The sequence below is a fragment of the Gobius niger genome, assembly GCF_951799975.1.
Source record: "Gobius niger genome assembly, chromosome: 19".
Lineage (NCBI taxonomy): Eukaryota > Metazoa > Chordata > Actinopteri > Gobiiformes > Gobiidae > Gobius > Gobius niger.
Genome location: NC_136870.1, coordinates 12,000,247 through 12,025,041, shown reverse-complemented (window position 1 = coordinate 12,025,041; position 24,795 = coordinate 12,000,247). Strand labels below are relative to the sequence as shown.

The 24,795-nt window shown below is 41.7% G+C and overlaps 2 protein-coding genes across 6 annotated transcripts; both read left to right on the top strand.

The window, feature by feature from the left end:
* The first annotated feature begins 3,545 nt into the window (after window positions 1-3,545).
* On the top strand, window positions 3,546-13,066 carry brsk1a (BR serine/threonine kinase 1a). Of its 4 annotated transcripts, none has more exons than XM_079577562.1 (19): window positions 3,546-4,575; window positions 4,682-4,776; window positions 4,925-5,010; window positions 5,175-5,315; window positions 5,391-5,507; window positions 5,596-5,629; window positions 5,732-5,800; window positions 5,886-6,032; window positions 6,183-6,214; window positions 6,302-6,466; window positions 7,181-7,278; window positions 7,608-7,758; window positions 7,839-7,899; window positions 8,325-8,949; window positions 9,619-9,667; window positions 9,753-9,876; window positions 10,207-10,390; window positions 10,832-10,921; window positions 11,049-13,066. In XM_079577562.1, the coding sequence occupies exons 1-19, from the start codon at window positions 4,491-4,493 to the stop codon at window positions 11,246-11,248; spliced, it is 2,553 nt and encodes an 850-aa protein (XP_079433688.1). In that variant the 5' UTR covers window positions 3,546-4,490; the 3' UTR covers window positions 11,249-13,066. The 4 variants fall into 4 exon arrangements, with proteins under 4 accessions (XP_079433688.1, XP_079433687.1, XP_079433690.1 ...); XM_079577561.1 differs by having other exon boundaries at window positions 3,547-4,575; window positions 11,037-13,066; XM_079577564.1 differs by having other exon boundaries at window positions 3,551-4,575; window positions 8,673-8,949; window positions 11,049-13,063.
* A 299-nt stretch (window positions 13,067-13,365) lies between these two features.
* LOC306978700 (carnitine O-palmitoyltransferase 1, liver isoform) lies at window positions 13,366-24,127 on the top strand. Of its 2 annotated transcripts, none has more exons than XM_079577357.1 (19): window positions 13,366-13,553; window positions 15,947-16,088; window positions 16,176-16,315; window positions 16,478-16,649; window positions 16,808-16,909; window positions 18,614-18,751; window positions 18,871-18,948; window positions 19,022-19,129; window positions 19,536-19,623; window positions 20,426-20,621; window positions 20,694-20,882; window positions 20,976-21,081; window positions 21,157-21,273; window positions 21,367-21,531; window positions 21,628-21,756; window positions 21,854-22,009; window positions 22,834-22,947; window positions 23,037-23,129; window positions 23,213-24,127. In XM_079577357.1, the coding sequence occupies exons 2-19, from the start codon at window positions 15,948-15,950 to the stop codon at window positions 23,336-23,338; spliced, it is 2,358 nt and encodes a 785-aa protein (XP_079433483.1). In that variant the 5' UTR covers window positions 13,366-13,553; window position 15,947; the 3' UTR covers window positions 23,339-24,127. The 2 variants fall into 2 exon arrangements, with proteins under 2 accessions (XP_079433483.1, XP_079433484.1); XM_079577358.1 differs by lacking the exon at window positions 19,536-19,623 and adding an exon at window positions 20,005-20,089 and having other exon boundaries at window positions 13,367-13,553; window positions 23,213-24,123.
* Window positions 24,128-24,795: the final 668 nt, after the last annotated feature.

Sequence of the window (24,795 nt, the reverse complement as noted above, 5' to 3'; positions counted from 1 at the left end):
ATCAGGATTCTGGTGATATGCAGGCTAAGCCATAATTAACGTAGGTTTAAGTGAGACATAAATGGGTTGTTTACTTTATACGTTCTGCTCACACCATAGTCGTCAATTATAAACGATAAACAACCCATATTGGTCCAAAATTGCCTATAATCTGTAGACGAGGACGCCCCCTAGTCGTGAAGTCCAAGCTGGAAATGGGTCACTGTAACTGTCCTTCTCAAAAGATATACCTCCTGCCAAAATCCTCCTTATCAAAACGTAGGTAGTGATTAAAAATACAAACACACTGATAATGTTCATCTTTAAAATATAATTGGAGAGCTTTTTAGGTACTTGTTCAAATCCTACACAATGGTCTGCTAAATGCTGGCATTCCCCACATTTCAGCATCTTCAGGGAAACACACTCAGCTGGCTCCCCTGCGGAGACCATTACAGATTCATTAGAGACTTTTGTAATGTAAAAAGATTGTCTGAAAAGGTCAGGTATCTGCATAGTCACACAATAAAACAAAAGGGAAAAACTATTGACTCTGTGGGTGTAGGTCATTAACTTAGAAGCAATGCATAATGAGAAAATAACCCAGAGGTATTGATATAAAAAAAAATACATCAGATTTTGTGACTCTTTTATCTTTGAAGCATATCCTTTATTGTCAGGCCTCCTCCCTCCATCTGTCTCCCTCCCTCCCTCCCTCCCTCCCTGTGTCTTTCACTGTGTTGGTTTGAGAGCTATAACCACTCGGCTACTGCTCTTGCATCAGCACACCTCCGAGAACCCCGGCTCTTCTGTCAAGATGCCAGACTCAGTGGAAGCAGTGCCAGCCTCGTGCCAGGTCATTAAGGAGGATGTTGACAAATGGTGAGTCAGACAGAAATTCATGAATCAAATAGGTCACACAATGTTCAAGTAGTCTGCTGACCCAAGCAGTTTGATTATAGCAACATTGTCATAAGTGCCATGTGCACCTTTAGAGCCCGTAGACAGTTGATGCTTGTGTAAAGAAAAACAATTATGTTAAAAAGTGATATGCCAGGTTTTTCCTAAGAGCTATTTTTCAATATAGGCCAAGTGTGTACACGGTAAACACCATGAGAGAAAATAACCACACACATTTGTGTTCATAAATAGCTGTGTTTTAAATAGACTTGTAACATGTTGGACTTATTGGTGGTTCATGTTGCAAGCATGCAGCAACCAGGAGATATTTGACATATACTGTATGAGCACATGCCATGGAGATTAGGGGAAGTGGAGCTGCAACAGATTACTTTTTCTCAACATCACAGAGAGCCATCACAGCTCAAACGTGTAAGAAGTGATCCCTTCAGAGTTATACAATTTAGATTTATGATAAGTCACAAATCATGTAGCCCTGATGTTATTTTACAGTGTCACAGAGAAGGGGGAGCAGCCCTGTAAAGACCTCATGGATGCTTTTCAGGCTTGCTTCAAAACCCTGTCTGAAGGATCATGACAATGGACCAAATGTGAGGAATATACATTTGATTAAAATACACTATTTTCCGTCTAAATGTATAATCTATAATAATAGCTAAATAAAATGTTAGCAGTTGTTTTTTGTGTGTGAATATTGTAATTGTAGAAATTGTTTTCTTAGTTTCAGGTTTACAATCATGACCAAAGGTTACAAACCTTACAAACATATTCAACATTGACATTATTTATTGATAAGATAAATATGGTCTTTAGTACTAATGCTTTTTTTTTGTTTTCTTTTTTTTTTTTTTTTTTACAGATCCATATATTTGAAAATATCTGGTACGGTGGTAAAGGGTGGTAAAGAAGTAACAACTTTTACCTTTGTCTTTTAATACAAATACTTTGCAATTTTGCAATTTAAACAGAATTATGTTTTGCAGGCTAATAAAAAAAAACTGCTTTTATATTGAATGGCTGTGATGTGATTTTTTCCCCCCACTGACCAATACAAGGTTGTCCGCTGGATCCTTACAGGCTTTTGTGCAGAGGACACTCTTAATAGAGTTAAACAAAGCTTGTTAATCTTTGCCTAATCTGTGCATTACTCTATTAAGTAGTCTGGACACTTGGGTAACTGGCAAAAGCTTCACGTTGACACATAAAATACACATAGTTTGTGTTTCATGTACGTGTTTGTATATATTTTTTTTTAACAGTTCCATAAGAAATACAAGGATTTTTACATAATTTCATTTTCTGTTTGCTATGTCACTGCTGAAACACAGAGGTTGGTAGTACTCAGTACATGTACTCAAGTCACTTTTTGAAGTAATTGTTCTTTTGCAAGTACCTTTTCCATGCAGTACTTTTTACTTGTACTTGAGTAATATTAAAGTTAAGTATCTGTACAAACAGTCACAGTGAGTAAATCTTTAAATGACAAATCTTAATTTTAATGCGTAAATATGCATTCCTTGTTGTGTTTACTTAATTCTTCCTTTTGATTTCTTTTTATGATGTTTTCTTTAAAACTATTTCAATTTTCACCTTATTTAATGTTTTGTTTCTCATCATTTCTGTCACTGCTGAAACATATACATGTACTCAGTACTGTGAGTACTGAGTACATTTACTCAGTACTCACAGTAATCAATTTCTCAAAGTACTTTTTTATTGTTACTTGAGAAATTATTTTTTAATTCTACTTGAGTAGAATTATTTTAAAGTAACGTTACAGTTATTTGAGTAAATATTTTGCCTACTTTACCCACCTCTGCTGAAATGTAAATCAGACATTTACACAGTTCTCAACTGAAGTAGCCTTTAACCCAGGTACTTTTTTACGTTATTGTTTTGATCAATTTTTACTTAATTTTGAGCAAAATTATTTCAAGTGCTATTACTTGAGTATTTTTTAAATATTTTTTTAGATACTCAATCACATGTACTTGTACTTTTTAGAGTAGTTTTATCATACAGTACTTTTTACTTCTACTTGAGTAAAATTATAATTATAAAGTATCTATACTCTTACTACTGTGAGTAGATATTTAAGTGGCAAATCCATCATTTTGAGCTATAAAATAGATTGTCTCGTGCACCTTATTCTTTAGAATTATTTTGTTTTATTTTGTATTTTCTGGGAATTTTCTTTGTAAATATCAAATTTTCCACAAGATTTTATGTTTCACACAATTTGCTCAAGTAACACTTAAGTACCTTTATTTTACTTGTAAGTATATATTTTGGCTAGTCTACCCACCTCTGCCTGGGGCCTATGTAGTACAATGCGATGTAAAAGCTCTGATGTGATGAATATACCATTGTGACACTTGGATCTCAGCCCTGGCATTTGTTTTTCAATACCATCTCCATAGGAAGGCGACATGTTTCTGTGGCGCACCTGTGCGGGCCACGCGCTCTCCGCTCCGGCCACATTCACACATGCCAGGCCAGTGTCTGTATCTACCTGGATGAATCTCCACGAGGGAGGTGCAGTCGCGGTGCACGGGGCCCGGAGTGCGGCCCGTGTCGAGGTGAATGCAGAGATAAGCGTATTTTGAGAACGACAGCCAGGAGGAGGCAGGCGGGGGAGGGCGGGGGAGAGGATGGAGAGGGACCCGGATGCTGATGCGAGTCAGGCGAAGGAAGGAAGGAAGAGCGGAGAGAAAATATCGATTTACGGCAAAGATTCAGAAGAGGAGCGTCATGCAGCGGGCCTTTACACTGCGTGAACTAATATAACTGCGAAGGACAAAAAGAGGTCGAGAGTAGCCCGTCAGTATCCGTGGACATCTGTGTTTGTACCTGGAGCCGGTGAGGAGGAGAGCGCAGGAGATGCTGTGATCCGCTACTTGGAGAGACGGGAGAGTCAGGGAGGGGGAGCGCTAGGCTACGCTAAAGATGCTCCTTTTGCAGGGAACGAGCAATTCACCGGGAAATAATGTGACAATGTGGCGACAAGACTGCATCACATATCGTTGGTCGATGTCCAGAAACTTGTGGAGGTGTGAGTTTTTTTGACAGGCGGTGTTGGTCAGGGCGTCGAAGCTAAAGCTAGCCTCACAGCTTTGGGTGAGCTGAGGCTAGAATAGCATGTTTGTAAACCTATAATACAACGTTGTCAAATATTGATCACTATGGCATTTACTCTTATGTGTTTGAATATGAAATAATTCATGTTTCAAATGTGAACAAAAGCTTGTTTCAGAGCATTGTTCTGTCTTATGTAAATATATGATAGCTTGGCATCAGACAAACTGGCTTATATACCTGAATAATAATCATTCTGACAACGTGTGGCGGAGATTTAATGAATCACAGAGTAGAGTAGAGCAGAGTAATAGAGTAGAGACATGTTAGCCAAGTGCTGGCCTCAAGTAGGCATTTTGGTAAACCATTATGTAAAAATAGAATGAAGCCGAGCTGAAGAGTCAGATTGTTCTCCACAACACTGTTTTTTGCAGTATATGATCATATCTGCAGTTGCAATAACTACACAGCTATAGTCGTCCTTGTAGTGGTCCATCAGCATCCTTTAAAGCATTATGAGTAAGGAACTGTCCCTGAGTCAGTCCGCTCAATATGTTGGGCCGTATCGACTGGAGAAAACTTTGGGGAAGGGGCAGACAGGTGAGTGCGCTTCTAAACCTTTTTATTGTCAACAGAATTTATCATCAAAAAGTGCATGGGTGACATATCTTTGACTCTATGTATTGAGCAAGTACCTGTATTGCAGGTCTCGTCAAGCTGGGGGTCCACTGTATTACCGGTCAGAAAGTAGCCATTAAAATAGTCAACAGAGAAAAACTGTCTGAGTCAGTGCTTATGAAGGTATGAAGCAACTTGCGTTATCATTTACTAACAACAACACACTCAAGCTGTTATTACCCCCTGGGATACCTTTTCACCTGCTGACTGACAACCCTGTCTCTGCTTTGCGTCTTGCTTCTTGTCTTCTGCACTGTTTTTCTCTGATCAGGTGGAGCGGGAGATTGCCATTCTAAAACTGATTGAGCATCCGCATGTGTTAAAGCTGCATGATGTTTATGAAAATAACAAATACCTGTGAGTTTCCTTCTCTTTCCTAAAGCAATTTCACAAATGAACCAAGTAGTGTGACAGCCTGCTTTTGCCTCTATGTGGTACAATAACTAACTGCATTTATTGTTAGGTTCATAATACAGTATAACAGGTCATGTAATGTGGTTAAAAGTATATTTGTCCTGTAGGTACTTGGTATTGGAGCATGTGTCTGGTGGAGAGTTGTTTGACTATCTGGTTAAAAAGGGCCGACTGACTCCAAAAGAAGCACGGAAATTCTTCAGGCAGATCATTTCTGCTTTGGATTTCTGCCACAGTCACTCCATTTGGTTGGTTTCAGAAAAGAAAATGAAGAAGTTGTAAATAGCACTCTTTTAATCACTTTCTATTATACATATGGCCAGTCACAGAGACTTGAAGCCCGAAAACCTGCTCTTAGATGAGAAAAACAACATCCGGATTGCCGACTTTGGCATGGCCTCCCTACAAGTCGGAGACAGTCTGTTAGAAACCAGTTGCGGGTGAGTTATTCATTATACATTTTCATTACGGATAACTTCGGAAATGACAATACCTTGATTCTTAATGCACTCTTTGATTTCCTTTCAGATCACCTCACTATGCTTGTCCTGAAGTTATAAGGGTAACCTAGATACTAAAATGATTGGAATGTTGTTGTCATGTTGCTGGACTACTTAGGATTTATTATTATTATTACTTAAGTTTGTTGTTAACTTTTGGACAGGGAGAGAAGTATGATGGCCGAAGAGCAGATGTGTGGAGTTGCGGAGTGATCCTCTTTGCTCTCCTGGTGGTAAAGCACCTTTTCGTTAATCAATAATGCAGTACAAGTAGTTATCTTCTTGTATCAGCTTCTTGTTTGACTGTCCTTTCTGCAGGGCGCCTTGCCGTTTGACCACGACAATTTACGGCAGCTCCTGGAGAAAGTGAAGAGTGGAGTTTTCCATATGCCACACTTCATTCCTCCAGACTGCCAGTCGCTGCTCAAGGGCATGATCGAGGTCAACCCCGACAAAAGGCTCTCGGTATGGCTCTCTCTCATCTCTCAGAATAGAGGTCTTGGATGCAGCTTTAGTTTGAATTTGTTTGGGGGAAATGGACACACTTTTACAGGAGAAAGTTTATACTGTTTTTTAGGAAACCAATAAATCAATAATTGAATCTGCCCTTTACAGCTTGAGGCCATTCAAAAACATCCATGGTATCAGTAAGTGCATATTTTTATTTTTGCAAGATTATCTGAGAATAAAAATCTTTAAAAATCTAAATGTTTTATCCCCGTGCATTTGCTCAGGGGTAGTCGTAGTGAGCCCTGTCCTGAGCAGCCCCCTCCCAGACGAGTGTGCGTAAGACGAATCCTGTCCCTGACTGAGCTGGACCCAGATGTGTTGGACAGTATGCACTCACTGGGATGTTTCCGAGACAGAGTCAAGCTCACACGGGATCTGCAGTGTGAGGAGTAAGTACTTCATCTTTGGGATGGTGTGGCATTCATTATACAATTACCCCTATGTTTCGCTTATAGCTAGATAAATACTAAGACTTCATATCTAGTCTACAAATAGTATATAGTTGTGCTCAAAGGTTTACATACATACATACAATTTCATCATAGGCCATCATCAAAACAGAGCACCATACCTACTGTGAAATATGGAGGTGGTTTGCTGATGCCACTGGCTCCAGTAGAATAAAGTGAAGGTCCCGTTAGTTCCATCTCAATCTCCTGACCTCAGTATCATTGAACCACTGTGGGAGGAGCTCAAACGTGCAGTTCATTCAAAACAGCCCAGGAACCTACAGGAACTGGAAGCTTTTTGCAAAGAAGAACGGGCCGCTTTGCCATCAAAAAAAATAAAGAACCTCATCCACAATTACCACAAAAGACTCATGGCTGTCATGGATGCTAAAGGGGGCAATACACAGTATCAAAAACTGGAGTATGTAAACTTTTGATCAGGGTCATTTTGGTATTTTCTTTTTTCATTTTGATTTAAAAATAGTATAACTCTTTTTTTTCACCATAAATTGTTTCATACGAACACTAACTATGAGTGAAAAAAAATAAATGTTGTGTTGTTGAAAAATAGTTTAAAAAAAAAGAAAAATCAAACATTCTGCCAGGGTATGGCAGCACAACTGTATTATTTTAATCTACATTTTGATTTTTCAGGGAAAACCAGGAGAAACTTATTTACTACCTACTGCTGGACAGGAAGGAGCGCTACCCGAGCTATGAGGATGAGGATTTACCTCCACGTAATGACATAGGTCAGTCTGTAGAGGGCAGGAGGCATCCAAAAGACATTTAATGCCTTTTACTTCTGTCACTGTTGAACACATAATAGTTACATGTTTTTTGGGGATCAACAAACGCCATCTTTAATAATAATCAAATATTTTGTGCATTTGAATGTTTGTTTTTCAACATAAGGCAAAACTATTCAAACCAGACCTCATAGGACTGATGCATTTATTGAGATATGCTACATGACAAATGGTATAGTGACTGAGGAGAGAAGGATGGTTGTTTCTTCAGCTCTGTTCATTCTGAGTCCAGAGTTGTTAATACTTGAAGTTTAAGTGTAGTGTCTGTGTAGACCCCCCTCGGAAACGTGTTGACTCTCCGATGCTGACACGTCATGGCCGCTGCCGCCCAGAGAGGAAAAGTTTGGAGGTCCTCAGTGTAACTGAGCAGGGGTCCCCTACCCCTCCTCGCAGGGCCCTGGATACAGCTGCACACAGCCAGAGGTACTCTATACAAACACTATATGCTCAGTACATACAAGTGGGAATTTTGATTTTTTTTTTGCTTTGTTCACATTCCTTAGGTCCCGATCAGTCAGTGGAGCATCCACTGGTCTTTCCTCGAGCCCTCTGAGTAGCCCACGGGTAAGAGGACCCTAATCATTGTTGTGTCACTTTTGTATTACAGCATTTCCTTTTATATTGATTTTTTATGCTATCAACGTAAATGTCCTTCTTTATTGTTATTGCTTATATACCTTATACAGCAGTGCATACACTTTATCATGCTAAATAATTCATTACTACTGAACATTTTCACCATCACGTTGCCATGGCCACTGTGTCTTGATTCACTTCATACAAACTGTCACAACTTGCATTGCCTCCACAAACAACTGCCACAAATGTCACACGTCTGTAGAAACTGTCATGCGCACTTTTCACAGTTCATAAAATGCACTCTTTTCATGGAGCATGTTATTCATTTCCATCCTTCTTTCTCCATGTTCTTTTTCCTCTTTTACTTTTCTATTCTTCAATCACCCTACCCTCCAAACCCACCCCACCAGTCCTATCAGAGCCCCGTTTTCACTTTCAGCCAGTCCGATGTCACGTCAGCCTCCATCACCCCTCACAAAAAGGAGGCGAAACAGGGAAGCACCACAACTCCACGCCTGGCACGGGCCCATGAAAAGCCTAAAGCCCAACAGACTCCAAAGACACAAACTTTACCCACCAAGGGGCCGACTGAGCGCCCACACCTGCAACCCATCAAATCCCTGCCACTCCACAACCCGCCCGCGCCCTCCCCGTCCCCGCTGCTCTCACCCATTCCCCGCTTCTTCTTCCCGTCGTCCTCTGTCCTTAAATCTGTGACAAAGAGCCTCTACCCAAACTGTGCCCACTCTGTGCCGCAGGTGACGCCTCAGGGCTCGCCATTGCCCACACCGCTGGGCACCCCTGTCCACCACCCTCACCACCCTTCCTCCACCCCGCCCTCCTCCTCCTCGTCCTCATCCTCTTCGCGGGCCGACGGAGGGGGAGGCGTGGGTTCACTGTCGCTCACCCCTCCCTCCAGTCCCGGGGGAGGAAGCGGCATGGCGGCCAGCAGCTCCGCCCACTGGAGGACACGCTTGAACTCGTTTAAGAACAACCTGCTGGGGTCACCACGATTCCATCGCCGTAAGCTTCAAGGTGAGCGTGGGGGAACACGTTCATTTTTAATTAAGTGAAGAATGAACTTAAAGCCTCATTGCGGAACATTTCAGGTTTCATTGTCACTTTAACTGCAGTTTAACTGTGGTAATACTCAAATCAGAAATAAACATGCCAGTAGATCTTTAATGAAACTCTAGACAGGACCATGTATTACCATAGTAATACATTGGAACGAATGGCAAGCTTTGGTGGCCATATTGTGATTGTCCTTTCGAACCTAAATCTAATGTAAACCATTTGGAAACGTGTTAATTTCATGAATTTCTTCTTATATGGCCTCAGTTTATGTCTAGTATAGCAAGAAATTTAAGCTTTTTAATTTAATTAAACAGTAGCACAGATTTATATTACTTTCATAGTATTTAACACTGTATTACAGGACCAAACATTTCTGCGCACAGTGCCAATTGCGAACATGCCCCTAATGATTAGCCAGACAAGAAAAATGCTAAATAATTTGAATGATGCCTAATTGCCTTATTCACCTAATGTTTTATTGGGTGAAATATCACGTGGCTTTAGGTACTTTGTGTACATAAATGTTGATGCAGTTTTACTAAGAAGACAATCTAAGAAGAAATAAAATGGTTGCACATGTCTCGTACTTTGTTGTTTTTCTCTATCTACAATCTCTATTTGTTATAGTTCCAACATCAGAAGACATGTCCAGTTTAACGCCAGAATCAAGCCCAGAGTAAGTTACCAGAATTTGAATGTTTAATGGTGTCATTGCACAGCTCAAAATTCCAACCACACCTTTTTTTGTGTGTGTGTGCCAGATTGGCTAAGAAATCCTGGTTTGGAAACTTTATCGGCTTGGAAAAAGAGGAGCAGATCTTTGTGGTGATCCGAGATAAACCCCTGAGCTCTGTCAAAGCCGACATCGTCCACGCCTTTCTGTCTGTAAGTATTTTTTAAGTCTCTCTGTCTCTCGCGCCTGTTACTTATGCACTGTTTTGGAAATGGCATGGCTCTCACTGGCACAGCTGCAAGGACGCACCCATGCTGTACACGCTTCATTAAATTTCTGCCATTATTTCTGTTTTTTTTTTCCTCCTTATTTGTGTTTTTCTCGCTTGCAGCACGTTTGAATCACGCGGCTCACTCTCTCTCTCCTCTCCTCACCCTCCTCCACCCTTTGTCTCCCCCGCGCTCACGTCGCGTCTCGCCCCGTGCCTCTCCCGCCTCGTAAGTCTGTCGGTCTCTCTGCTTCTCTCTCTTCCCGCCGCGCAGATCCCGTCCCTCAGCCACAGCGTCCTCTCGCAGACCAGCTTCAGAGCCGAGTACAAATCCTCCGCCGGCCCCTCCGTCTTCCAGAAGCCCGTCAAGTTCCAGGTGGACATCGCCTTCTCCGAGAGCGAGAGGGAGAGCCGGAGGGAGACGGGGATCTACAGCGTGACCTTCACTCTCATATCAGGCAAATCTAAACGAAGCACAATCTCAACAACAGCAATCTGGTGTACTCCATGTCTTCTCACAGTCTCATACTGGTCCATAAAGCACATTTCCTCCAGTGCATTCTGCCTTGACCAATGTGAGGACGGTGGGCAAGCTGTAGGAACACAGTGAAAACATTCAAAACGTATTAATCTCAAATTTTAATCAGTGTTTGGCATAAGACGATCATGGGGTTTGGGGATGGAAAACCATGGGATGTGTAGCTGGAGGCATTCAATCGAAGCCGTGCTAGACTTTGTGTGGGATACATGGAATTACTTTTGGAATTCTTTGACAAGCTTTTGTATTAATGTGACTGGACACACTTGTTAAGATTCATCAATTTGCTTCTGTGCTTGTAATACAGTATTATGCCTGATTAGTGGATACTGATCAAACTGTTTGACTTTGTGGATGTAAGGTCCGAGTCGCAGATTCAGACGAGTCGTGGAAACAATTCAAGCTCAACTTCTCAGCTCCCATGATCAGCCATTGATGCAAGCCCTATGTGGTAAACAGAGCTATACTTTACCGCTTTGTAGTCGATGTTCTGCGTTTTTAAATGTCTGTGGAGCTCCTTGAATCATCCAGAGGTGTATGACTCATTTTCCTGTTCTCTGCTCTTGATCCCTTCCCAGATGAGAAGAATGGGCGACCCCACGGGACCCCCACCCGGCAGAACTCCAGGCGCTCGGAGGGTGGGGGCGACAGGTGCGACTGGGGTGAGCGGGTCGATGCCAGTGGAATAGGAGGCAGCGGGGGAGTCCTGCAGCGCAGAGGCTCGGCAAAAGAGAGGACCCGACTGCTATCCTCTAATGGAACCCAGTCCCAACCTTAAGAAAGAGGACAGAGTGGGACCAGGGCAAAACGGAGACAGTTTAGCCCCATCTACATTGTGTCCCTGCCAGCCATAAGCAACTCCAATTCTTCCTTAACTGAGTAATAGAAGATGCTTGACTATAGCAAGGACGGAGGCTTTCCCCCAGTGTGCTTTTTCCCACTTCTTTGGGTGCGCCAGGATTCTTTTCACCAGAAACAGTGTAGTAATCACTGTCTTCAAAAATTACTCTCAAATAAGCAGTTAAATAACATAAATTCAGCTTCATAGACCACCTAGGCAATTCTGAAGTGCAAGTATGCATGCCAGTTAGCAAACCAGCCTGCTATTCTTCATAGTTCTTAAGTATTTGACGCCAAAAAGAATTAAGAAGACAAATTTTACATAAAATGAATTGTCATCCTGTGATCAGATACAGTAATCCCTCCATGTGGAGTGAATCCATGACAGGTCATGGGTGTTGGAGTTGACCATTCAAGTAGTTCTCTCTTGTCAAAGTCATCTCTGTGAATGTTAATCTACTCATTTATTTTCTTATTCAATTTGTTATTTTGTTATTAATTTATTTATTATGAAGATGTCAACTGCAAAATCTCTAGTGTTGAGATCACTACTTTGTGGTAACTAAGCTTTCTTTTCTAATTGTTTTGAGTTTTGTTTTTCTCAGAGACATTATGAAGCATTACTATCGTTCTGATGTGGACCTTTGTTCTGAAGATTGAATATTTTTTGATTTGAACAAATATATTGATGATAACTAAATGGAAGATAACACTATGTGTGGAAAGTGTTTTGTGCCCAGAATGATGAATGGAAGAACATTACTGAACAAACTTTCCTACTAAAAGAGAAGAAATTTAATTTGTTACAAAAACTCTTCTACCGCCATCCATCAGTTAAAATGACTTGATAGACTTGCAGTTTTGAGGAACAGAACTTCCAAATAGAAAGCAAGCAGTGAGTCTCCTAACTTCACTTCGCTTCAGTGTTCACCTACAAGCCAAGTACCCCATCACAGACAGCCCACTCATGTTCCAGATTCGCAGCGTCAAAATGTAAATGGAGCAACCTGAACAAATGTCACGCTATTACCTTTCTGACGTGTCCATGGCCATCGCCAGTCTTCCATGCAGCACAATATGCAACAAGGAGAGCGTGGAAGGATTACAGATGCACAGTGCTACACTTCAGTTTTATATTCATTTTTCATGCATTTGTATCTTTATTATTTGAGGTTCCTTCATACTGTTATTGTGTTGTATGTGCTTTGTAATATCTAAAACACACATTTATTTTACAATTTGGAAAAGGTAATAGAAATACATACCGTTGTAATTACCTCTTTTGTGAAATGGGGTAGAATACTTGGTGCATATGGAGCTGGTTAATAGTGATTTTTTTCTCCCTACAAGATGTGACCCCAAAATATGAAACTTCGGCACATGCTACAATTGTTCTATCACACAAATGTGTATGCTTGCTTATTTGTTTTATCTCTTATTCATTTGGTTATCACCCCTACTTTCAATTTCGAGTACCGGAGAGATTGTTTGGAGTTTGTTGCACTTGTTGCCACTTTATAATTACTCAGTCATTAGTTTCACCTCTCACAATCTCACTTCATTAACCCCACTCTGGCTAAGATTGTAAACTATTCTCCATTCATAAGGGTCAGTAGAATAAGGTGTTTAAAAATGAAATGTCTGTAATATAAATATACATATATATTTAATTTAAATATAAAAAGTGCACTATTATAACTATTGCCTGTGATTAAAAAAAAACTATTAAAATAATGAATTGATGGTGAAATAAAGAGAGAACTACCTTATGAATAAAACGTATTGTTGTCTGTATGGTATAAACAGGTTTCCCTATGGTCTTCCCACAAGACATTTTAAAGGAATTAACTGTATATGTTCTGTTTTTTTTTTTGTATTATAACAGTTGTAAGTGTATTTTTTATTATTTTATTTTTAAGTAAGCACAGTAGTATTCTTTCATGATCTACTAATCATTATATGTTACAAATGCGTAAACAGTGATCATGGACTGTATATGATCAACTGTATTCACGGAAATTGCCGATTGTTGCCGAGCGAGCGCGAGCGCGAGAGCGAGGGGGCGGTCCTTCCATCAGCCCCTGCCCCAGCAGCAGCATCTGTCTACAGTAACTACAGGAGGAGGAGGCTAGTACTGCCTGAACAGCCACACAGGCACCGGGGGCTTGGTCGACGAAACAAGTTCATGCTGTGCGGCTTTCCTTTCGATGATTTGATAGAAAATCGCTTTCGACTAGACCCAGGTAGGCCTTTTTACGTGGTGTCTGCTGTCGTCGTCCACTGACTGTGGGTCACACAGTAGCTGAAACGTTGACTACTAGCTTGCATTATTGAGCCGACGGTCTGAGCTAATGTCAAATTTGAAAACCCACTGCTTTTGTCAGACATTTGCTATTAGCTAGCCATCGTTTGTCCAAACCAGGAGCCGTGTGGTGTGTTTAATGTGTGCGTATTGTGACAGTGTGCAGTCCCGTGCATGGACGGATTCGGAAATCGCCAGTCCTGTTTGGGATCGGCATAACTCCTTTTCCAGTTTTCGTCTCCTGTGCAGTTTATTGTGTTCGTTGATTCGACTGTGTGCACTGTGACTGTGTTACGTCAACAACCTCCAACATTGAGCGCAAAACTCGCAACTCCCACTTTCATTGTCTACAGTTCTCACATTGACCACTTAAAAACCATGAATGAAAATATTATTCCACTTCCACATTTGTAACATAATCTAACACTACTCAGACAAATGCTTTATCTATTATGGTGTCACCATTAACAAGGCTGTCCAGCTGGTAGGAGATACTTCCTGTTGCAATCCAGTTGCAGATCTGCTTCATCGTGCATTTCTTTCCTGAAAGTCTAGTCTTTGTCTAATCTAAAACTGGTGTAATTCACAGACCTACAGGCTACCCTTGACTTTACTGTAGTTTTCTGGTTACACATCCCCTTTCACAATACTGCACGTAGCTTTTTCTTATTTCAAACCTCGTGACTATTCTCTCATCATCCACTATACATACCAACACACAATCCCCACAAATAAACATTTCATTGTGTGTGTCTATTCGGGGTTGTAGATCAATGTCTTAATACGTTTTTGGTTTAAAGTCAAACCATATTGTTATGCACAAAAACACTGAAGCACCTGACAACAGGGCCTATTCTCTGAGCTGGCCTGACCTGATCCATGTGTGTGCTTTGGAGTGGTTCAGTTGAACATAATGAGGCTACATGGGCTCTCCTCTGGGCCACTGTCTAGTGTGGAGTAACTTCACCTAAGGGCATTATCCATAGCCTATTTGAGGAGAAAAATCAATTCCTTTTGTGACAAGAGCCAGTAATAATAGGCCTAAACAAGAGTCCCAATCACACGAGCAGCCAGTCAGCACATTGCCATCAAACTCCATCAATCTGAGGCTGACCCAGCTGCTCTGTCCCGGAGCTTATACTTAAAAAGCACGAGAGTAGCCCTTATACTCCATAATTATTTGATGAAGCAGCACACTGTTTCAAAGCACTTTTTGTCACTTTACATCAGTTCCTGGCATGTGAGCTGTATATTTCCCTTTTTGCATTGCTATGTCCCACTTTTATAAGTGGGTCATCATGGTTAGCATGTTCATAATATGTTACATATTAGCCACTGGCTGACGCATGTTACAGTGTTGCAAGAGTTCCTTTTACTGTCCTAAGATACAACACCTAATACTTTTTTTTTAACTACATTGAATTGTTGCGTTATTATGTTATAGAAATGTATTGCTGATTATTGATCGGCAGTTTTGTGATTTTTTTTGGCTTCGATTCCAGAAATGTTCTTTTGAATTTTCTTCTTGCTCCAGGAACATCTCTGTGACAAAAGTAGCCTAATGTCTGTTCCTAAGTGAAGGCTTATTATTCCGACTCTTAATTTGCTAGAAGAATGTGGATAAAGTACGAATGAATCACATTCTCTAAACAGAATCATAATGAATCATTATCGCTTTTACCTGTGATACCTTTGCTGTTCTCTCATTAACATTTTAGTGTTGTTTTGATTCATTCATGCATGCATGTTCTTGCATGCAATCGTTTTCCTTAAGAGCTCAAAACATATTATTTACAAAAACTCACCCTGTACACTATTTTTCTACAGTATTACTGACCAGGTTATAAAGTTGGTCTTACAGAACCACTGAAATATTCTACTTTGAGTTCACTTAACAACATTATCACATTCATTTCCCTGAAATAATTTTGATTAGATTTGCAATGTACATCATACAATGAAGATCAAATCTATGTGCACTTTTGGGAGCATTCATGTTTGAGAGAAGACAGACAAATGCATTCCTGAACTTGTTTGTCTATAATCTTCACACATTTTAACATGATAAGTCCCATGGGAACAGGAGATCTTGTTTGAAATGGTATTCTAAACTGCTTGAATAATTGTAGCCATTTCTTCATTGCTCTCATTCCCAGTTTGTTTCGACTGCAACTCCAATAAAATTTGACTCAAACATCACCAACTGCACTAACAATATACACAAGTATTCCTCCCATTATTGCACAGTCTAGTCTGTCGCAATCAGTTCCTACATAAACTGTCGCCACAGCAACACAGAGGAAGTTGAATCCTTCTGGTGCCTCTGTCTCCTAGAATGGCAGAAGCCCATCAGGCCGTGGCGTTCCAGTTCACGGTCACGCCTGAGGGCATCGATCTGCAGCTGTCCCACCAGGCCCTGACGGAGATCTACCTCTCCGGAGTGCGGTCCTGGAAGAAGCGGGTCATCAGACTCAAGGTACAGCAGGCCACACCTCTTGTCTAGCTTCTGTCTGAGCACGCTTTTATGCTTTTATGATCTTGATCTTTTCTCCCTGTTTTACAGAACAATGTGATAACGGGGGTATATCCAGCCAGCCCCTCTTCTTGGCTGTTTGTTGTGATAGCAATTTTGGCAACTATGTACACCCGCTCCGATCCTTCCATGGGGCTCATCGCTAAAATACAAGAGCACCTACCCGTCAGGTGACTCGTACAAACTTTCCAAAATTGCAGTTAATAATAAACTTCTTTGATCTTTAACTTATTTTCTATTTTATGACACAGACCTCACTTTCTCTGCCTTCTTTTTCAGTCTTTGTTGACACATATGAATGGCTAATCAATATTTTTTGCTTGCTCTTCCAGCCAGTCAATGAGTTCCCAGTGTCAAGCCGTATTGTCAGCGGTGCTCTTCAGTACAATGCTTTGGCTTCTGCTCATTTTCACAATGAGACTTTGCCTAAAACAGCTACTGTCCTACCACCGCTGGATGTTTGAGCAGCACGGAAAGATGTCCAACACCACCAAAGTCTGGGTGGTCAGTGTTAACCTTTTTTACACGCCTAGCTCAACTAAACTGCTCAAGCGGCAACCTTTATAGCATGTTATAAAATGCCCTAAAGGTTATTACAACTTCTTTCAGTGTAGTATAGTAGGTTCTGTGTGTGAAATATGTGCTTGTTGTGTCTGTGCCAGGCTCTGGTGCGCATCTTTTCTGGCAGGAAGCCTCTTCTCTACAGTTACCAGGGTTCACTGCCAAACCTGCCAGTGCCCGTCGTTAAGGACACAGTTAAGAGGGTAAGATATTCTCCAAAGCTGTGTATATGACACATTGATCGCTAGGTGTTTGATTTTGTATATTCTGTGTAGTCTTGGTCCGCTTTAAAAGATTTGTGTTACAATTGTGGCTGGATTGTGTCCTATCTTGACATTTCCTGGGTTTATTTGTGCCATATAATCAGACCAGGCTAAAAGTTCAGTATCGTGTTTTCCAGACTATGAGTCACACTTTTTTCATAGTTTGGCTGGGGGTGTGACTTATACTCAGGTGCGACTTATATGCATGCCTTTCAGTCATGTGACCGTTGTTGTTATGGCGGCCATTTTGAATACCGAAGTAGCATTATGTAGCACTACCACGTGTAACAATATCTCCACCCAGAATGAAAATGAACGACAACTGATTGGCAGTGACATTTTTATGTACTAACAGCAAAAACACGGCCCCAGAGACGCACGTTTATGTGAAGAAACCAGTGTTTAAGATGTAGAAGCATTCTACCGGTTAGCATTAAGCTTCAACAGCTCCAACCTCTCCAAGAGAAAGCCCTGAACCACACTCCAAACCTTTGCTACAACTTGTGACAGAGCTCAGAGCTGAGCTGTTACTATAGTATTTCCTCAGTGTTCATAGATGTGTTTATCGTGTTGAAGCTGTTAGAGGATAACATTAAATCGCTATTTATCATACTGGGTCAGGCTGTACAGTCGTACTATCTCTGTCATAGCCTTGACTGTGGTGCTCGGGCGCCCACTCTCAGCCACTGAAGGCTTGCGTATCAGTATGACGCTCTGAGAGGGTATTTATCCCTTTTCTGTGGAAGCATAGACAGACTTGAATGGTAGGACTAGCGAAATGTCTCGAGTTCATGTCTCCGGGTCCCGCACAGATGGTAAATAAACTTCTCCCGTATAAGACACCCAGACTGCTGCCTGTTTTTCATCTATCCTCTCGAACACCATTGTTAATTTTCTAACAGAAGCCATAGGCAGTCGATTGAATAAACTGTCAATGGTTGACAGTTGCTAACCACTAGCATGCTAACGTCTTGTGCAGCTTAAACACTGACTCAGACTGAGACTCTGTTGACATGACAAACTGTAAAAATCACAGTGAAAGGTTTTCTGTTTCCTCTTCGATTAGTTAGTTTAACCTGCATAATGCCACTTCGGTATTCAAGATGGCCGCCGGAACTATGATGTCATGTCATTGGAAACATGTATATCAAAATATATAATTTGTTTGCTATTTTCCCACTGACAGCCACTAGAGGGCACTCTAGGCTTGTGTGCCAGTATCTGCTCCTCCTGTACTACCGAAGATTTAAACGGTAATCGATCAGCAGAAAGTTTGGAGTGAGCGAGAAACTTGTGAGGGACTGACGAAAAGCGTGGGTTTCTCTTACTGAAGAAAAAAATTATGATAACCGCGGGCTAAAACCTAGATGGCCACAGCTAGAGGAATGATTTTGCTAATGAGAGCTTGAACAACGTGATGCCGGGAGAGGCTTGTCAACGGTGCAGTTACGCCTCCCTGCCCAGGTAGTTGCCAAGGATGGTGCGACTTATAGTCCGGAAAATATGGTACATGTCATATTGGAAATCTCAGAAAGTCAGATAACTCAAGAAATTCAGTCATATGGTATATTGCATTTTCCCCTTTTGGTGCCCTGGCTTTACATTTTTCTAACCACGTTGTGTTCCTTTTTTTTTTCCTTTTAGTACTTGGAGTCGGTGCGTCCTCTCATGGATGACGCTCAGTACGAACGCACAACCAAACTGGCAGAGGAGTTTGAGAGCAGCCTGGGGAACCGCCTGCAGTGGTACCTCAAACTGAAATCGCTATGGGCTGCCAACTACGTACGTAACTATAGCTTGTAGTAGTTTAAGCTTATCTTTATAGTCCCGCTCAGTCACGCGTTTATACACTGAATTATGCATGTCTGACTATGGCAGCGTTTGTGTTTTGTGCTTTTAAGGTGAGTGACTGGTGGGAGGAGTATGTGTATCTGCGCGGAAGAAGCCCTATAATGGTCAACAGCAACTACTATGGCATGGTAAGGGATAGTCTGTAACTAAAAATACCATCTTAATCTTTCAACAAAAGCCTCTAATGATTGTTTTGTCCAGGATTTCTTATTTGTGACACCCACGCCGATCCAGTCAGCGAGAGCCGGCAACTCCATTCACGCGTTCTTTCTTTATCGCCGCAAACTGAACAAGGAGGAGATTAAACCAGTGAGTTGTCCAGACACCTCTCACACTCAGGCCCCAACCACTTCACAGAGGAGTTTGGTATCCGTGTTTGCTAAAGTGAACAGGCAGCACCAGAAAAGTAGTCCAGTAAAGTTGTCAATGTACACAATGGTTGAGTTGTATGTTTTAGTAGCCAAGTTACATCCCCTCCAGGCCTAGGCAGTGACATACTTCAATTTTAAATATTGCGACTTTTTCCTGTGACTTCATCTCTCCCTATTTAACATGTTCTATTTTCGTTTTGATAATTCCGTCGCAAGTATTTCCCCCAATGTCATCATACCACATGCCACTGTTCCCCTTTTTGTTTTGTTTTTATGTTTCATTTATTTCTGCTCCATTTGTGTGTCCTGCTTCCTCCATTCCCCCACCGCCCTTCCCCTCCCAGAGTCGTATCCCCGGCACTGTCATTCCCCTGTGCGCTGCTCAGTGTGAGAGGATATTCAACACCACACGCACCCCAGGAGAGGAGACCGGTAAACAGACACACGCTCGCAACTTTAAAGGCACTTAAAGCAGATTTTAGGATTCCAAACGAAGACCTGTTTGTGTCGTGATTCCTGTGTGTAAAAAACAAAAACATGTTCAGATCTAATAATAGGGGAACAGAAGCTCAAATTTGTGTGTTTGCCCGAGTAAGAAATCTTCATTTGCTGAGTCACTGTAAACCCCTCCTACCATCCTCCTCTTTGCATATCCGTCTAACTCTCGCTTGATGTTGGAAAGGTCTGTTTCTGACTAACGCTGGCTATTTTCTTCTGCCCACTCGTTTTTTTTCCCCCTTTGATTTCCTCACCTACCTCCTCTTATGTGCATCCTCTCCTCTTCGACTGGCCCTCTCTGTTTGTCTTATTCAGTGGTTGTTGAGGTCTGCAGTTCCGTGCTGTTCCTATCAGTTTGAGAGGATGTTTGACACATGTCGTATCCCTGGCGAGCGAACAGGTAGTGTTCATTTTTCTACACAGCTGGGCCCCTCCTAAAGCACTAACAAGTCAACAATCCCATCTCTTCATTTCTCTCTGGGGCCACAGGAAAGCACTGTTGATGTTTATGGTTTTATTGTGTGTCATTTGTCTTGGGGTCGGATCATAAACAGGTGTTTCATTGCAGTTCATACTGTCGTACTTTGCATGTGCCTCTGTTCTGTAGCATCACAATATTTGTTCAGCCACCTCAAGGTCATTATTCCAACATGCTGCTGGGTCACACTGAAACATTCTTTCTTATACTTTCAGTATAGTGATGTATGACTTTTTGTCCTTGTACCTCTTTTTAAAGACACAGTCCAGCACTGGCAAGACAGTGATTACATCGTGGTGTACCACAGGGGGCGCTACTTCCGGCTCAGAGTTTACCAGGCGGGGCGTCTCCTCTCGCCCAGAGAGATCGAGTTTCAAATCCAGAGGATCCTGGATGATCCCGCTGCTCCTTCAAAAGGAGAAGCTCACCTCGGGGCTCTGACGGCCGGCGACAGGTCAGTCTGATGGTCCACATTACACGTGTGCACTGTTATGTGTTGTAAACAATAGGCTGAACATTTCCACAGAATCCCATGGGCCAAAGCAAGGACCAAATTCTTTAACACAGGGCTCAACAAACGTTCTCTGGACTGTATTGAGAAAGCTGCCTTTTTTGTAACACTGGATGATGATGAGCAAGGCATGATGGGTGATGATCCTGCTGCAAGTTTAGACAACTATGCCAAAAACCTGTTACATGGAAAATGTTACGACAGGTGTGACCTTTCGCTTGTTTGGCTATATGTCAACGACTGTAGTTGTGTACACAAACATCTAAGCATGTTCCTTCTCCAATGCTGCATCCACAGGTGGTTTGACAAGTCTTTCTCTGTGGTTTTCTACAAAAATGGGAAATGTGGCATTAACGCAGAACATGCTTGGGCAGATGCACCTGTTTTGGCTCACGTATGGGAGGTATGTCTAAAACAGGTGCACATTTCCATGGTATTGTGAAGTCCATTATGACTGATTTGTGTCAATGTGTTTCAGTATGCCCTAGCTACGGACAGTTTCCAGCTCGGTTATAATACAGAAGGCCACTGCAAAGGAGAAGTGGATTCCTCACTCCCAAAACCACAAAAGCTCAACTGGGAAATTACCCCAGAGGTGTGTGTTATATCTATTATTTTGTAATACATCAATTGGTTTAAGATTAAGTTGGTTTAGAAACTTTACCACGGTTTCCTCTGGCTTTTATAGTGTGAGGAGCAGATCTCCCAGTCCTTGGATGTGGCTCAGAAGCTGGCAGACGATCTCGATTTCCATGTTTTCTCATTTCAAGAGTTCGGAAAAGGAAAGGTTAAGAAGTGCAGAGTCAGTCCAGATGCCTTTGTCCAGATGTGTCTTCAGTTGGCCTACTTTAGGGTGAGAAATAAGCCATTAAGTAGCAGGCATTTGTTAAATTTAAATGAAATCGTTACTCAAATTCTACTCTATTCCATTATACTGTATGTATTTCAGGAGCAAAATAATTTCTGCCTGACATACGAGGCCTCTATGACCCGTCTGTTCAGGGAGGGCAGGACTGAGACTGTGCGGTCCTGCTCCAATGAAAGCAGTGCCTTTGTCAGAGCGTTTGATGGAGGAGAGGTGAGTTCAGACAGAACTGATCTCATTTTCTACAGTCATCAAAAAGACGGGTTTCTCCGGTGAACTGTATTGCAACATCTCGCTGTGTCTTCCCCAGGCCCCAGACGTGTGCCGGCGATTGTTTCGTGCAGCTTCAGAAAAGCACCAGCTCCTCTACCGCATGGCCATGACAGGAGGTGGCATTGACAGGCATCTTTTCTGCCTCTATGTGGTCTCCAAATACCTGGGAGTAGACTCTCCGTTCTTGAAAGAGGTTTATAAGTCTTTTGTTACACATATCACCAGTGAAATAAAGCAAAATGCATGACCAGCAATTGCAGCTCAAGGCTTAAAGGAGACAGATTCTGCAAAACATACCTAGTTTTTCCTTTTTTGAAGCTAACAAGACATGACCATTTAATACTGAAACCCAGAGGTTCTCCTGTGCATCCATACACCATCACTAGATTTAATTTAACCATTTAACAATCATCATCATATCTATTAGCATGTCTGTTGCTAAAATGTTCAACATGTCCTACGTTTTTTTCGTGCGCACTATGGCTGGGCTAGCCTGGCTAACACCAAAATCACAAGTGATTCTGCGGACCATCAATTCATTTTCTCGTAGGAGAGGTGTGGTTTACGATTGTCCATAGCCGTTTATTGGACACTACGAATGTCTATCATGCGTCTGCACGTAGCCATAGCCAATCGTATCATCGTATCCGATGATGCACCCGCTGTAAACTTTTTTTTTTAATCCATAAACAAACAAGCTTCCGTATGTCGAATAGCGCGTCATCGTCTTGCCGTCCCTCCTCGTTCTGTGATCGGTCCCCAAATCCATGTGATGATTTCAGCCATGGTCCCCAAGCTGCTGTGCGGTTCGAAATGATTTGAACGCATGCAGCAGTCTAGCGTTAGCCAGTGCGCACTAATACCAACAGAGGGCAAAGGGACGACATGCACTGAAGTTGCGATGTGAAATGCCCTTGCCAAGATGTGTGTGAGATTATAGCATAGAATGTCTGCTATAACGTACCTTTGGGTAAGATTATTGTCCTCTATTCACTCCGGTCATGATGTGTTCTCCAGGTTCTGTCTGAGCCCTGGAGGCTCTCGACCAGTCAGACTGCTGTCCAGCAGGTGGAGCTGTTTGACCTGGTCAATCACCCAGAATACATCTCCTGTGGAGGAGGCTTTGGTCCAGTAAGTCATTTCTATTAATAACTCAAGAGCTACTGCTGTCATGATACAATTATTCTTGTAAAATGTGTTTCTTATGTACTGTTTTTTAGGTTGCTGATGACGGTTATGGAGTATCCTATAGCCTTGTAGGAGATAATATTATTAACTTCCATATCTCCTGCAAGCATTCATGTCCCCAGACTGTAGGTTTTTGTTTAATGTTTTAAATACCTTATACAGTAATGTGAGCCTTTCATGACCCTGTTTTCCACCATTCATCTTCCAGGATGCCCATAAATTTGGTTCTCAGATTAAGAAGGCACTGCATGATATACTTCATCTGCTCAGCGGGGCCCAGCCAGAGCCTAGGAAACCAGAAACCAGCCGGCCGGAAGCGAAGAAAGACCAGTAACTCACACTTAGGGAGAAAAGTGCACCTACAGTGGAGATTTTAGGATTTAGGGGAAAAGGCGAGAGATTATGCTCCAATGTGAAAGCTGGAGTGCTATAATTGATTTTTCAAAAAAGTATATTTATATTTGTTTGTAGTTTGCTACGTATGATGGGACACTTATTTTCACATATTTACAGTCATTTGGTCTGTTGTGTAGCTCTAACTGCAGAAAGTGTTTCGGAGAGATGTTGCATTAATAAATGAATTTTGTATTTTCTTAGATAGTACTGTATTAGGTATGCATACAATTTGCACTGGAGACGGAAGTCTATTCCACACAAGCTTTAGTGTCTGCAGTGGTGGGCTGTGAGAGCAGACTGCAGGGACTGAAGGCAGCTGCACTGACTAAAGTCTGTGACTTCTCTCTCTGATCTCTAAGACATAGGACGCTGCAGAGGTATTTCAACAAAGGACCTTAAACTGAGGAGTGTAATTTCAATGGTCAGTGCATTTCTCACAGCTTATTGTGCTAGTGCCATAACAATGCAAGTTTTTTGTTTGTTTCTTTTAGACATTGTATCAGCGGTTCTGTTTGGCTAAAATGAACAGTTAAAAGGACAGTGCCAGAAATCCTTTTGATGTTTGTGCCATATTACACTTAACCTGTGCACATGTACTTTGGCCGTTGGTTTTTAAAAGACAGTATATTATTTGTGGAAGAGTATTTTTGTCATATCTTTGCAAACATTTTGTTAAAAATGATTCCACCAGGACACAACTGTTCATCGTTTATTGTAACTTTATTTTACTGCTTTGGGTAGCTTTATTACTATATCATACCAGAATAAATACTCTTTTATTAAAATTGTGTACCTATTAATTCTACATAAAAACATTGATAACTGACCACTCACACCATTCTCCTTCTTCCTTTTTGTTGAATAAGCCCTGACTCACAGCTCATATGACACTGAGGGGCAAGTATGTTTGGATATTGAACTATACAAAACAACTTGATTGATTGATTCGTATGTGTCTGACACGCTGGGTATAGGCCGTTCCACAGGCTCCGCTGCCCCATCTCCCATTATCCTTCATGCCCCCGGGAGAAAGAGAATTGGGGGTAAAGCCACACCCAGTATGTCACCTGTCCACTGCTGCTTGGAGTTTATCCAGCTGACCAACAAGACCTTTCCTTCTCCTTCTTTGTCAGACCAATCCACACCACTTTACTACCACACCTGCAGCACTTTGAAACCTCTGCAGTAATGCTTGTGCTCTGGTTCAATGCTTTTTGGATCAGGACATATTCTTGATAAGCTGCTGAAATTAAAATACAGACACTTCAACTAACTTAAAGCAGGTTGTACATTAAGTACTAGTAGTTTATTCTGCACTCATCGAACAGTAAAGCAAACATGAATAGAATGGCCATAATGTTTGGGTGCTGTGTGTATTTTACTAAAATTATTCAG

Excerpts from the sequence above, each read along its gene's own strand:
- brsk1a (XM_079577561.1), top strand. The coding sequence starts at position 4,491 with ATGAGTAAGGAACTGTCCCTGAGTCAGTCCGCTCAATATGTTGGGCCG. Across the intron at positions 5,508-5,595 it reads CTGTTAGAAACCAGTTGCGG|ATCACCTCACTATGCTTGTC; the intron begins GTGAGTTATTCA and ends ATTTCCTTTCAG. Across the intron at positions 9,668-9,752 it reads ACGCCAGAATCAAGCCCAGA|ATTGGCTAAGAAATCCTGGT; the intron begins GTAAGTTACCAG and ends TGTGTGTGCCAG.
- LOC306978700 (XM_079577357.1), top strand. The coding sequence starts at position 15,948 with ATGGCAGAAGCCCATCAGGCCGTGGCGTTCCAGTTCACGGTCACGCCT. Across the intron at positions 22,948-23,036 it reads GTGGAGGAGGCTTTGGTCCA|GTTGCTGATGACGGTTATGG; the intron begins GTAAGTCATTTC and ends ACTGTTTTTTAG. Across the intron at positions 23,130-23,212 it reads AGCATTCATGTCCCCAGACT|GATGCCCATAAATTTGGTTC; the intron begins GTAGGTTTTTGT and ends TTCATCTTCCAG.